Consider the following 12,308-nt stretch of genomic DNA (forward strand, 5'->3'; position numbering starts at 1 on the left):
TGCAGTCTTTGACACAGTGTCTCCTGTTGGCGAGCAGCTGGGAGCTGAGAGGATGAAGCTGTTTGAATGTGTGACATGAGCACAGGTTGTGCCGGTGTTTTTGAGGTTTATCTCTCAACTGTGCCACAGAACAGTGAAGCCACTTCTCCACATGTGACAAGCACGTTGCTGTCTGAACCCTCTTGATATGTATACAGTACATGGCCAGGTTAATGCAGACAATATCTACTCCTTTGATCTTGGCTCTTCTTGTATCAAGAGAAAGGCCATGGACTTCTGCCCAGCAAGTTGTCCACTGGCAACGCTGAGTGGCTCAGAAACCATGCATAGCACACCAGCTGTCATGTGTGATTATTAGACGTATACAGGCCAACGGTCTAAACACAAGCTGACATACCTATTACTGATGCAATTCTCTACTACGACACGCCATGCTTTCATGATGCACACAGGCAGGAATATGCGTGAGGAATTACCTCAGACTCCTCTCGACTCGACTGTTGACAGGAATTAGATGTAAACAAAATAATTGAATTCAAAGGTATGCCGAACAAAAGGATCAATATGCATGGAATGCAATATCATGTCACCTGTGCCCAATTATCAATTATGCCTGTTGCACGGAGTTCTGAGAGAGGATTGTTAAGCTTGAGAATCAAAGGAGAACTCACTTTTATGAGCAGTGCTGTCTGTTCCCCAATATAGTCGATAAGCTGCAGCTGGGCTAAAGCCTGAAAAATGAAGAGGAGAAGATTAATAAAAAATATGAAGAGAATTACTTACAGGTGGGATTAAACCAAGAGAAGAAGAGCTATTTGGTTCTTGTTTAGCAGCTAATAAAAAGACAGAGATGAATCTATTTTTGTTACCATTATTGACAGAAGAGAGAAAAATATTCACATCCTGGTGGACACTCCTTATGGGTCCACTTTATGACACTTTACAGTGTTAAATTGATTGAACAAACTGTGTTGCCGGGGCAGACATCAAAAACAGCAAAGGTGTTTTTGTGCTGACATCACGCTTTCTTTTTCTTCCTTTCACTCAGGGTTCATGTGTAAAGAAATAGGTTGTGTATTATTATCGTTTCATGTTTTGTGAATCTGTTTGTCAGAATGGAGCCCAGCAGCTAACCCGGCTACGTCTACCACGTTCTACTTCACTTTTTATTTGTTAACATTACGATGTGTTGACATCAGTTTTTTTTTTTTTTTTAAGTTTCCCTTTAAAGAAAAATGAGCTTGTCAAATGACAACAGTATGGGCTGTATGTTAAATACCTCCATCAAAACAAAGAGGCCAGCAAAGAACAGTAACGTGGCCCACTCCACCCGGTGCAGGATGATCTCGAAATCCTGGATGTCAGCCAGAACCAAAAGCCACAGTGCACCCAGGATAGCAATCCAACCTGCAAGGCAACAGGAAGACTTATCTGACATCTGTGTTTTTGGATTAGAAACATGCTCACATCATGGCCTCATCCACACTGAGCCCAAAGTAGCACATTTTCATAGATTTTTAACAAAGGCTTCACATGCGACACTTGGAGAGACTTTTCAGTTGTTGAGACCTCCCACCTCCTCTGTTCATTTCACTTATCAGAGGCCTAGAAAAAGAATGGCAACCTTTATCAAATGTTACACATAGTATCACTGTCTGCACATCATTTCAGCTAATTGGCTAAATATAAATAAATGGTCAAACCATATCTCAAATAATGTGTAAAAATGAAAAATTGATGCAGGTGAATAGAAATTATAGAAACATAGTCAAACTAACTCACTGCTTAGTGAGTAAAAAGATCATGGGAAAAGGAATATTCAGAGGAATACTGTCACCAAAATGTTGATATTCTGGTCAAGGACAAAAGTTGGCACTGGCCTGCTGATATTTACAATTTGAGAGTGTTTTTGAAAGAGAGAACAATGTGCATCCACTTGGAGAAAATTTGATTAAACAGGTGAGCACCGGTAATTGCCTTGGCTGAAGCCTTTGGGGAATAATCTCACAACTGATGGGAATTAGGGAAGAGCAATGGGTGAACACAAAAAGAGAGTGACAGAGGCTGGAGACAGAAAGACTGATAAGAAACAGCAGACTCTTACAGTTTCACCACATGTTGTCATGTTCACAGCCTGCTGAGTTGTTCTCGCTCAGAGTTAGAGCTTGACATTTGTGTTTTTAACAAGAGGCCAGGATCTGTAACAATGACTAGAATTTTCCTGTATTGAAATATTTATGGACAAATTAATGTGCGATGGAAAACGGGACAGAAACAGTAACTGAGAAATGTAACAAAATATTGACAAGGAATTTGTAAAGGTCATCCACATCAGTTTCATTAAGTGCTTAAATGTGTTAACAATGTACTGAGACTGAAGCAACACTTTAGTCTTTTAATTGTTTTTATGACCTGCAAGACAAAACTAAAAGACGTCATAGAGCAGGAAGAGCTTGTAGTGCTCATAGTCATTTTTCAAAATTGTTAGAAACAGAGAGAAAATGTCACTGAGTCATTGCCTGTAGCATTATTATATATCCTCTGACACTACTATATTGATGTCAATACCACAGCTCTGCTTGTTGATACTAGAATTAAGAACTAAATGGGCTAGTGGTTTTCATTTTTGTTGTGGTTTTTATACTGCAGTATTTTATGGTAAGTTGGGTGAAATTAAAGACTTTTTTTTCATACTTTCTTGGTTGGATGATAATGACAGTGTTTTGTTCCTGGTTAGAGTCTTAAATGAAATGTCACTATATTATCCCTTACTAAATTTGCACATTCAGCTCTGCTTTGTCTTTGTTTATGTTTAGACAGTTTGTTATAATCTTGCGTGTATGTGAATCCATTGATACTTATTTTTCTCATCTCTAATAATAATGAACTTGAGAACAGAACTATGTTCTGTAGAAATGGTAGAGTTGCCAGAGGAGTGGATATGATCTGAACGTGTGGCTAAATCTTTTGTGCTTTATATATGGAAAGATAATCCCATGTATGTGGATATAAATTCTCACAAGAATAAATTCCAGGTGGGAAATGCCTTGAAATTCTCCATCATCCGAAACTAAGAATGTATTTTGTCTGCTATTGACTCTTTATATTGTCCAAGTGAAATGATTATTCTGGGTGACTTTAACAGCCATTGGCTAGAGCGCTCATCCCTCTCTGATCGAAAACCTATTTGGCAGTATAAACGTAACTCAACTCATAAGCAAACCGACCAGAGTTGATTACAGACTCTTTGTTAGATTGGATTCTTGTCTCCCAGCCTGACAGAATTACTAAGTGTGTGCCTGTTGTTTCAGTGACTATTCTATTATTTTCTGTGTTTGGAAGAGTGTGTTCTATAAAGAGTCATCAAAAGAGTACAATGAAAAATATGAACACTTTGTTAAAATTTTAACTAAGATAAATTGGGACAGCTTCTATTGTATAACCTCTGTTGAAAATGCCTGGAGTTTCTTTAATATTGAATCTGTAACTGTTGAAACAATTAGCTGTTTACAATATAATGAACATTTAGTAACTTCATAAATTGTTAGAGTTTACAGGAGAGTTCAGACAAAAGTGCTGCAACCAAGAGTTGGTCAATAGAGCTATAGAGAGCACTTCTAGCACCGGACTCCCACCATGAAGAGTCGAGTTTCATTTGAGGGTGTGCCATTTCTGCCAGAGATAAAGCAGATGTGCCGTGGCTCTTTGTGGGTAAAATGTCTCGCTGTCATTCCTATGTCCTACCATCTGATGCCAATTTCAGAAATGATACCCACTGCACAGCTTAGTATGTCTTTAGTGCAGTTTTTATTTCTCTGCTGATGGTAGTTAGACAGGTTTGTCCATGTGTGACAAAATATACTCTGCAAATACATTTTGCTTTACTTTGGCACTCAGGGGCTTGAATGGTGGATTATCTCTAAATGTATGGCTATGATATGTCCTTTGTCAGATTGTCTTGCACTTTATTATAGTTTTTTGGCTATTTAAGATGTTCTTCTCTCCTTTCACAGTTAACCTGATGAAGGTCTGAGGACCGAAGTAATTGTTTGTAATAAATCCAAATCACAAGTGAAGACAGTGTGTGGGAATTTATTCTGATTCACTTTACTTATCCCTGAACACCTTTGAGCGTGTTTATAGGTCTCCCCTTTCATACTTTTACAGGTAGGAAGTGGTAAAATACTGAGGCAGTGACCCAGAATAAACAATCAGAGAAACATTACAGTACAAAGCAAAGGTCTATGATTCATTCAAGCAGCAGAAGACAAATACACATTTTATATCCTCTCTACAATGATATCCCCTGAAGCTGCCTTATGAATAGTGCCAGAAACAGGCAGTAGATAACAGACCTCAAGAGCTCTCCAATTAAAAAGAGCTTTTAGGCAGGTCTGAACTGTTTATGACAGACTCATCAAACGTCAGACAACAGTGGAGACAGGAAGTGTCTGAACCAAGTTATTTAAGGTAAACAGAGTGAACACAAGGCTAAAGCCCTAAGATGACGAAAGTTGTGCTCTCTGGCTGAATATCCTAAGCAAGTGATACAAGATTCTGATCTTTCAGGAATCCGCACCTTAAAGTACTGTACAATTACAGGCAAATTCAACCTGGGGCTATAGTTTCCTAATATTTTAGGTCTAAACGAATGAATCTGAAGATTTTCTTTTGTAATTGCGCCTGTTATACATTAGTTCTGCCTGTCCCCGCATCGCCACAGCAGCTTATAATGGGAGCAGACTGATCTTACGCTGTTCAGGCTGTTTACATCCCACAAAACCAATTTTTTTCCACAGACAGCGTCAGATGGCTTCAAACATACACCAAGGGGTTTGTTTACCTCAAGAACGCCAACTTGTTTGTAAACGGAGCTGTAATACAAAGTCTTGCGACGTCTCGTGCGAGAGTCAAGTTCACACACCCTGTAGCATTACAAAGACGTTGTGGCTGTGAATTGATATTCCTTTGTTGACAAAACAAACGGTAGCTTCAGACGACCTGTAAACATAGTTAGCTGTAAACTTGACTCTTTGTATTACAGCTCCATTGATAAGCTGTCTGCCTGCTTGAAGTAAACAAATCCCTCGGTGTATGTTTGAAGCCATCTGACACTGTGGGGAAAAAAATGTGGTTTTGTGGGATGTAAACAGCCTAAACAGCGTAAGATCAGTCCGCTCCCATTCATTGCTGCTGTGGCGATGCGGGGACAGACAGAACTACTGCAAAACAGGAGCAATTAAAAAGAAGATCTTCAGATTCCTTCTTTTAGATGTAAAATATTAGGAAACTATAGCCCCAGGTTGAATTTGCCTGAAATTGCCCTTTAAGGACTTTATAAATAGTTAATGCAGAAGAAAACTTTCAAATGTAAATCAATTAATATCTCTAAAACTCCTCACATTCTCATTCACAATCTACATTGGTTTTTTTTTTAGATTTTCAATGGGTTTTATTGCATTAATGTCCTGTCATCTACTTAGATAATCGATAAGGCATCATCCAACCCACACTTGTAACTCACACAGACACATTATAGGGATCAAATCGCCAGGTAATAATCAGGCTGAAATTAAATATTGCCCTGTGAAGTTAATGACATTTCAATGAGGTTCCAGTTTTTAAACAGCTGTGAATGAACAGACTCTAACTGTGACCTGCATGCATTAATGAGAGCCATGTTTGGACAGGCACCTATCCCTCCGCAGAGACGGCAAACACGCTGCTGTGGGGTCATTCCCATTTAATAAATGTCACAGAGAGGTAACCTGAGCAGCACCTGTAATTAACCGAGCGTGTTCAGTGACTGTGTGGTCTCAGCAGTGAGCGGAGAGATGACAGAGTGTTTATGAAGACAGCTATCTTCATTTTAGGATAGTGTTAGCACTAATGAGTCGCTGTTAAGGTCGTCTACCGAGCACTTATCAGAGACATCACAGTCAGACAGACAAGGTATAAGCCTGAACTTAAACCACATGTCCTGATTTTCTAATATGCATGATATGTAAGCAACCTTTATAATGTTGCTTTTAGTGAGAATACTTCAGTGAGACTACTTATGGTGTATGAAACATCCTTTATATTGCACATGTACATGACATACAGATGGACCAAATACTACAGACATTGCAACAATCATCTTCTGTAAACACATTATGTTGCCCACTATGGAATATTCTGCATGTGAGACACGAAATATACACTATTCTGGTCACTTGGTTGCATCAGAAAAACACTGTGAACACATTATTGATATATTATCGACTATGGTTCTCATGTTAGCCTACAGTTTGTAACGTATGCAAGCTACCTTTTGAAAATACACAAGCCCGTTTCTTCAGACTTCTCTCTGAAGCCACGCCTCCAGAGCACAGGAACGCAAAATGCTTGTTCTGTACTGCCAAAACACTGCTGCAACAGTCTTGTTGAATTTAGCAAGCTAGCATAAGCTCTGGCTCTGGCGTCGTCTTTTATGTATCGCAACTTGTTAAAGTGCACGAAGAGGGGTACACGCAGATGGGGGAGGGAGGGGGATTAACTAAGAGCTAATAATATCCGTCTGCCTTTTGTGTATGTGGACTGATGGTGTACATTTTAGAGGTTTTTCAGTCATTGATGTGTGTGTGACAGTCTTATCTGGCTTGTCACATGTACTTTGTGTGTCTGTAGCTTTGTCCATCTTTGCCAATGTTTTTTTTTAATTAGGATTTGGCTCAACCATTGTATCAAAGGGTCTTTTGTAGTTTTACCAGAGCATTATTCATCAACAGGTCTGAAACTGCATTGGATGAATAGATATAATGTGATGGGTCTAAATGCAACCCAGTATCCATGTAATTTCTTGGCTGCATTTGCTTGTCAGCCCATTATTTGGGCTCATTTCAAATGCAAAGAAAGAGGAAACTGTGTTTCATAATTACATGACAGAACCTATAACCACTCAGTGAGGCCTGTAAAGACACACATTAATGAGAGAGTGTGGTGCTTACCGAGCTCGAGATGAATGCTGGGAACAAAGGAGTTGAGAAAGAACATGAAGATCACCACGGCAAGGACGGACGCACACTTCACCAAGAGGACCTTGTCGGTTATTCTGTGCTGTGAACGGGAAAAAAAATATTTTTGAATGGGGAGAAATCTGATTGAATCATGCAACAGGCGGTATTTGTCTAACGTGAACTTTCAAATACTAGGCCAACTTCATTACTGAGATAGCATCGATGCAACACAGTCTTAGTGGGTGAGGAGTATGTCTGAGGTGAAGTATGAAAGCTTTACCTTTTTTTGCAGTTCCTGAATGTTTTGCTCCCAGTTCTTATCCTCCTGAGAAATTTGCCTGTTTGGACACAGCAACATTTCAGTTTGATATTCATTCAATTTCTTTGATTGTTCATGAAAAAAACTGTCATTTTAGAGTGATCACTTTTGCAGCTTGGAAGTGTTTGTTAAATCCTGGCCTCAGTGCCTCAGTTCAGCTGTTTGTGAACACATTCTGACTATTTTTGTGTGTGTGTGTTTGTTGTGTCATTAGCACATCTGTATTTTTCCACTGCTATGAAATTGGATTCACAAATTGTGCTATAATTGCTGAGCCAATCCAAATACCAGCTTTTACAATGGCACAACTGCTGTACAGAAACTATTCTTGGATTTCTGTGTTTTTCCTTGATTATTTTTGACCCCCCAAAAAAAGAACAAATCACAAATCAAAATTGCCAAGGGTATTTGTGTGCTAAGAACAATGCATTCATTTAAAAAGAACAATGTTTGCATGAATAAGCATCAGATTTGTGATCAGATGTCCATTAAAAAATATAATCATTGTCTTATTCTGAGAATGTGCAGAAGAACCTTAAAGGAGTATTATCGCAAAATTCGGCCACTAGATGGAGCCAGGCGGAGCTTATCAGATATAAACAAGTGGGCAGCTGTCAGAGAGAGAGAGCAGCCTCGTTTAGTCCCCCCCCCGCCCCCCCTCCTTCTCCCTCCCCCCCCTCCTCCCTCACCAGGCGGAATGAACGTGCAATCGCGGGAAAAAGAAAACTCGCTAGTGGAAGCGGCAGCTCTATGTCGCGCACAACCACAACAACGACAACAACAACTGAAACGTCCTCCTCCTTAATAACGCTGAGAGGACAGCTAAAGAAAGACACAGGGACGTGGAGACAAAGTGTTCTACCAGCGATTCAGTGACTGTGAGCACCCTAACACTGCTACATTACTTACTGTTGCATATTTGTCCGGTTCGGAGGTCGGATTTGCGAGTTCCGAGTGCATTTTAACGCAGCAAGCGCCGGGCCGGCTTGGATCATAACAAAGACAAATGCTGCATTTGCCCCACGGACACTATACTGTTGGCGATTTTTTTTGTAAATTTAGTTATGGCTCCCCCCGACCCATCTTTAGCATATTTCAGCTTATTTTATGCTATTACTGCTGTATTTGCGATAATGCTCCTTTAAACAACAATGAGGGGGATTGTAGTGTGAAAACAGCAGAAAAGTTAACAGCAGAGGAAACTTGTTTCAGTGAGAGGTGATAAAAGCTTTCTCAGAGATGACAGTTATATTTTCTGTTTTCCAGTGATGTTCTCTTAACCTTTGGAAGGTTTTCATCATCTTGCGGAGCAGACTTTCCAGGTTGAGGACCTTTTGCATCAGGAGGCATTTCACAGCTGTCTCCTCTCGGCTGGCGGGGTTAATGCGCTGAGCCGTCTGCCTCCAAACCAGGATCTCATGCTTGAGTTCTGGAGGAACGGGACACACAGAGCAGGAGAGAAAGCCATCTGCTTTGTTAACGGACCTTATAGTCATTGTGGTGACACGCTCCACAGCATTACATACAGTATCATGATCATAGAGGGGGATTTGCTTGGTAATAGCCCCTGTAGCTGAGACTGACTGTGAGGATATTAAGATGTTTGCGGTCAATATGCTGTGAGCCCCCATAGAGGGACTAATGCAGCCAGGCGATGAGCAGACTGACCAGCTCAGGAACAGGCAATGTTGAAGCAGAGATACAGCCTGAGGGAGCTGGACGCCTGTGTAGATATCAGTAGGTGCCATCCTTTTTTTTTTTCAGGAAGGTTGCTAGGTGACCTTAATAGGATCTAACTGGCACAGGAAAAAACATTCCTGTAAGCGAATCTGCACAATTACCAATCGTAGCAGGGGCTTTGAGCTGATTTAGCTGCATGATCCCCTCGCTAGGCCAGGCTGGCGGGAGGAGCGGAAACTCCACAGGGTGGGATTTTCAGATGAGCTACCGGGACAACATTGAACGGTCACCACGGTGATCAGCAGTGGCTTCCTTCAATCCGCCTGGAGCTCAGTGTGACAACACAGCTCCCAATAGTCAGTCTTCCTCGTGCCTTAAACGGGAGCAGCACGATGATGATGATGATGAGGGACCGGGGTGGTCTCTATTTTAATGATCCCCTGCTGAGGTTCTCCCAGAGAGAGGGGGGGGGGGGGGGGGGGGTGCTGTGGTAGTGGAAGTAAACACTGATAAGAAGAGGAAGAATTCTGGAAGAATTGTTTACAACTTCACACAGGTATCCCTGTGTATTAGTCTGGCTATTATCTACATCCCCAGGGTCTTATATGCAAAGATGGCTGTGCCACTAGATTCAGGGATGGAGAATTGAATGCAACCTATTCTTTTTATTCTTAAAATGACCTTACTCTCAATGATTCTACTTTCTAATAATTATCTTTCTTTCCTGTTAATGGACAATCAGGTGTTCTTGGATCTCTTTAACATCAAATTCAAGGACTTTCCAAGTACTTTCCAGGCCCAATACCAGCCAGCGGGGGGGCCCAGGCCCGGCTCAGGGTTTGTAAAGAGACGGACCGCTACGGTAAAAGACCTAATGGATTTTTTGGCGGCCCACTGATGCAGCAGGATTTCTCCTGGTGCTCCTGAAGGCCAGTCCGACTATGACAGATGGGCCACTGTCAATGTGCCTATGTGTGTGTGTGTGGGGGGGCTGAGAGAATCAATGTGCTGCATATAGCTCTACAATGATATAAGATTTTACCCATTTGAAATAATAAGAAAATAGAAAATCAATACTTGGCATTCGATGTTGATGTTGTGGCAGGACGCCACAAATAAATCAATGTATGGGACATATAGAACAATTAAAGAGGGAGGCTGGAATGTGTGGACACTTCTCATCTGTGCTGTCTTACAGCCTATTCATAAATGTTGAGTTAAACAATATAACAATATATTTTCCCCCCCAAAAAAATCATTTGTGCACTAACTATTCCAAACATTTTGAGGCCTTGTTTTTTCCCTTGAATTTACGAACATTTAGGGATATCAAGGACCCAAGGAACGACTTGTAAGTGGAGAGACAGTGTTGTGCCACATTAGCCAAATAATTCATACGAGGCTGCAGTAAAACCAAGAATCAGGTCCTGTTCTGGTCCTACTCTGCTCTCTGGCCAAGTGAATTTGTTTTTTCTCTGCCAACTCCACAAAGCCATCAGCTGAACATCAGGGAAAAGGGGTTTTCTGAGATGAGCCATGTGGTGTCTGGGACACTGGCTGAGTCACCAGACTGGAGGGAACAGAGCTGCTGAAAGAGGCAGAAGGTGAAAGTGCCGTGCCCCCCCCCCCCCCCCCCCCCCACCTCAGTCCACAATGTTAAATTAGTCCATCAGTGAACTCATCTCAGACCACAATAGCGAAAAGCTGCTGCAAATATCTTATCTATTACATCATGACTGTGAGGGATCCTCTCTTTTAATAACTCTCTCAGCATAATTCAGAGGTGCAGTATCAGAGAAGACAGGGTCATCTGATGAGGATAATGCAAATGAAACAGCACTGAAATGACCTGAGACGGGGGGCAAAGTCTTCAATTCAGAGGGCTCTATATATCATATGTCAGAGTTTGAGTGCTGAAGCCTTAATGCAGAGTTAATTGCACTTCTATGAGGTCAATGCATCATCCCAGGAGGTGAGTAGGTTTAGTGTGAACAGATGAAGTGTTAATACACTTGAAAAATAATGACTCCGACCAGATTAAAGTTTGTGCTGCAGCTACAATTCTTCTGCATTTCACATTTGATCAACCCCCACTTCAAAACTTCAGCGTCTTTGTGATAATATTATTTGTTTGACAAGTTTGAAAATATAATTTGAACTCACCAACGATCTCTATGGATTCTTTGTTGTAGAGTTTCTTGTTCCAGAAGAGCATCCGCAGCAAGGGAAATGAGCTGAAAAGGACGAGACATATTCCAAGAAACATGTAGCCGGTGAAACTGGCAAAGTCAATCCCCTGTAAAAGACACAAAGATATTCTGTTAGTCTTGTTGAACAGTCTTTAAAATACAGACAGGTCAAATATTTAATTTACCAGGGTATTAATGATTGATTTGTGTTGTTTTTATGGGCTACAAAGTCTTGTGTGAGAGAAAAAAATCTAATGATCCAAGGAGGTACATTTAACCTCTGGCCCGTATGTCAGCATGACTCTAATGCAGTAATTCAGCTAATTACAGCTCTGTACATCGGGCAAAGAACAGAGATGTAGAATTAAGTGGGCTTACAATCAATACAGGTTCGTTCTTGTGCTTGTGAAAATGCCATAAAAAGAGCAAATAATTTGGTTGTTGCACAAAAGAACAGAGATAATTGCATCTTCAAGGTTTGCTCGGATCCACCACTCTCATGAGGATGAGTAAGAAACAGCAGCCCTGCCCGAGGTTGTTCTCAAAATGGAGAGTAAATCTTTTATAAAGAGCACAATTTTCATCCATTGTCAGAAATGTGGTCCAATACGACATCATGTACAGAACACATAGCATTCACAAATGACAAATCCTCCAATTTAAAACCATTAAGATGCTGTGAGTGATTCATACTGTCTTTTTTTCCCTTTACTTGCACCGTTTGAAGATTAAACTACAGTTACTGAGTGATAAAACTGGTTAATAGTGACCTCTGCAGGATTTGCATTTCAGATTTTCAAGAAGCGTCTCAGATAAAAGCAGAGGAGGGGAGGTCCAGTGAAGCATCCTGGAGGATTAGCCAGGGTATAACAGAGATAATGATATTTCTGAAATATTACGTATAAGTATAAAGTCAGTATGAAAAAAAAAAGCGCGATGGGAGGTCTGCAACATCTTAAACATAGTAATCTATTATGCAGCAGCTTTAAAGCAAGGAACAATCTAATTTTGTCACACAGTACAACTCTGACTCCTCTTTTATTCACGCCTCCACAGAGACCTGCTCTCTCAGTCTCCTGTGACCCTCAGGGAGACTCTTGTGGGCTGAGACAAGCTGCTCAT

The 12,308-nt window shown here is 40.9% G+C and overlaps 1 protein-coding gene across 1 annotated transcript in view; it reads right to left on the bottom strand.

Annotated features, from left to right (window-relative positions):
* Nucleotides 1–12,308, bottom strand: part of oca2 (oculocutaneous albinism II) — a gene marked incomplete at both ends in the record, with an annotated part of 45,048 nt that overhangs the window by 14,183 nt on the left and 18,557 nt on the right. Inside the window, 6 exons of the mRNA XM_083970816.1 lie at nt 672–731; nt 1,280–1,407; nt 6,990–7,098; nt 7,279–7,336; nt 8,599–8,746; nt 11,161–11,293. Of these exons, the coding sequence (XP_083826942.1) occupies nt 672–731; nt 1,280–1,407; nt 6,990–7,098; nt 7,279–7,336; nt 8,599–8,746; nt 11,161–11,293 (636 nt within the window). The remainder of the gene's footprint in view (nt 1–671; nt 732–1,279; nt 1,408–6,989; nt 7,099–7,278; nt 7,337–8,598; nt 8,747–11,160; nt 11,294–12,308) is intronic.

The sequence above is a fragment of the Trachurus trachurus genome (assembly GCF_905171665.1).
Source record: "Trachurus trachurus genome assembly, chromosome: 4".
Taxonomy (NCBI): domain Eukaryota; kingdom Metazoa; phylum Chordata; class Actinopteri; order Carangiformes; family Carangidae; genus Trachurus; species Trachurus trachurus.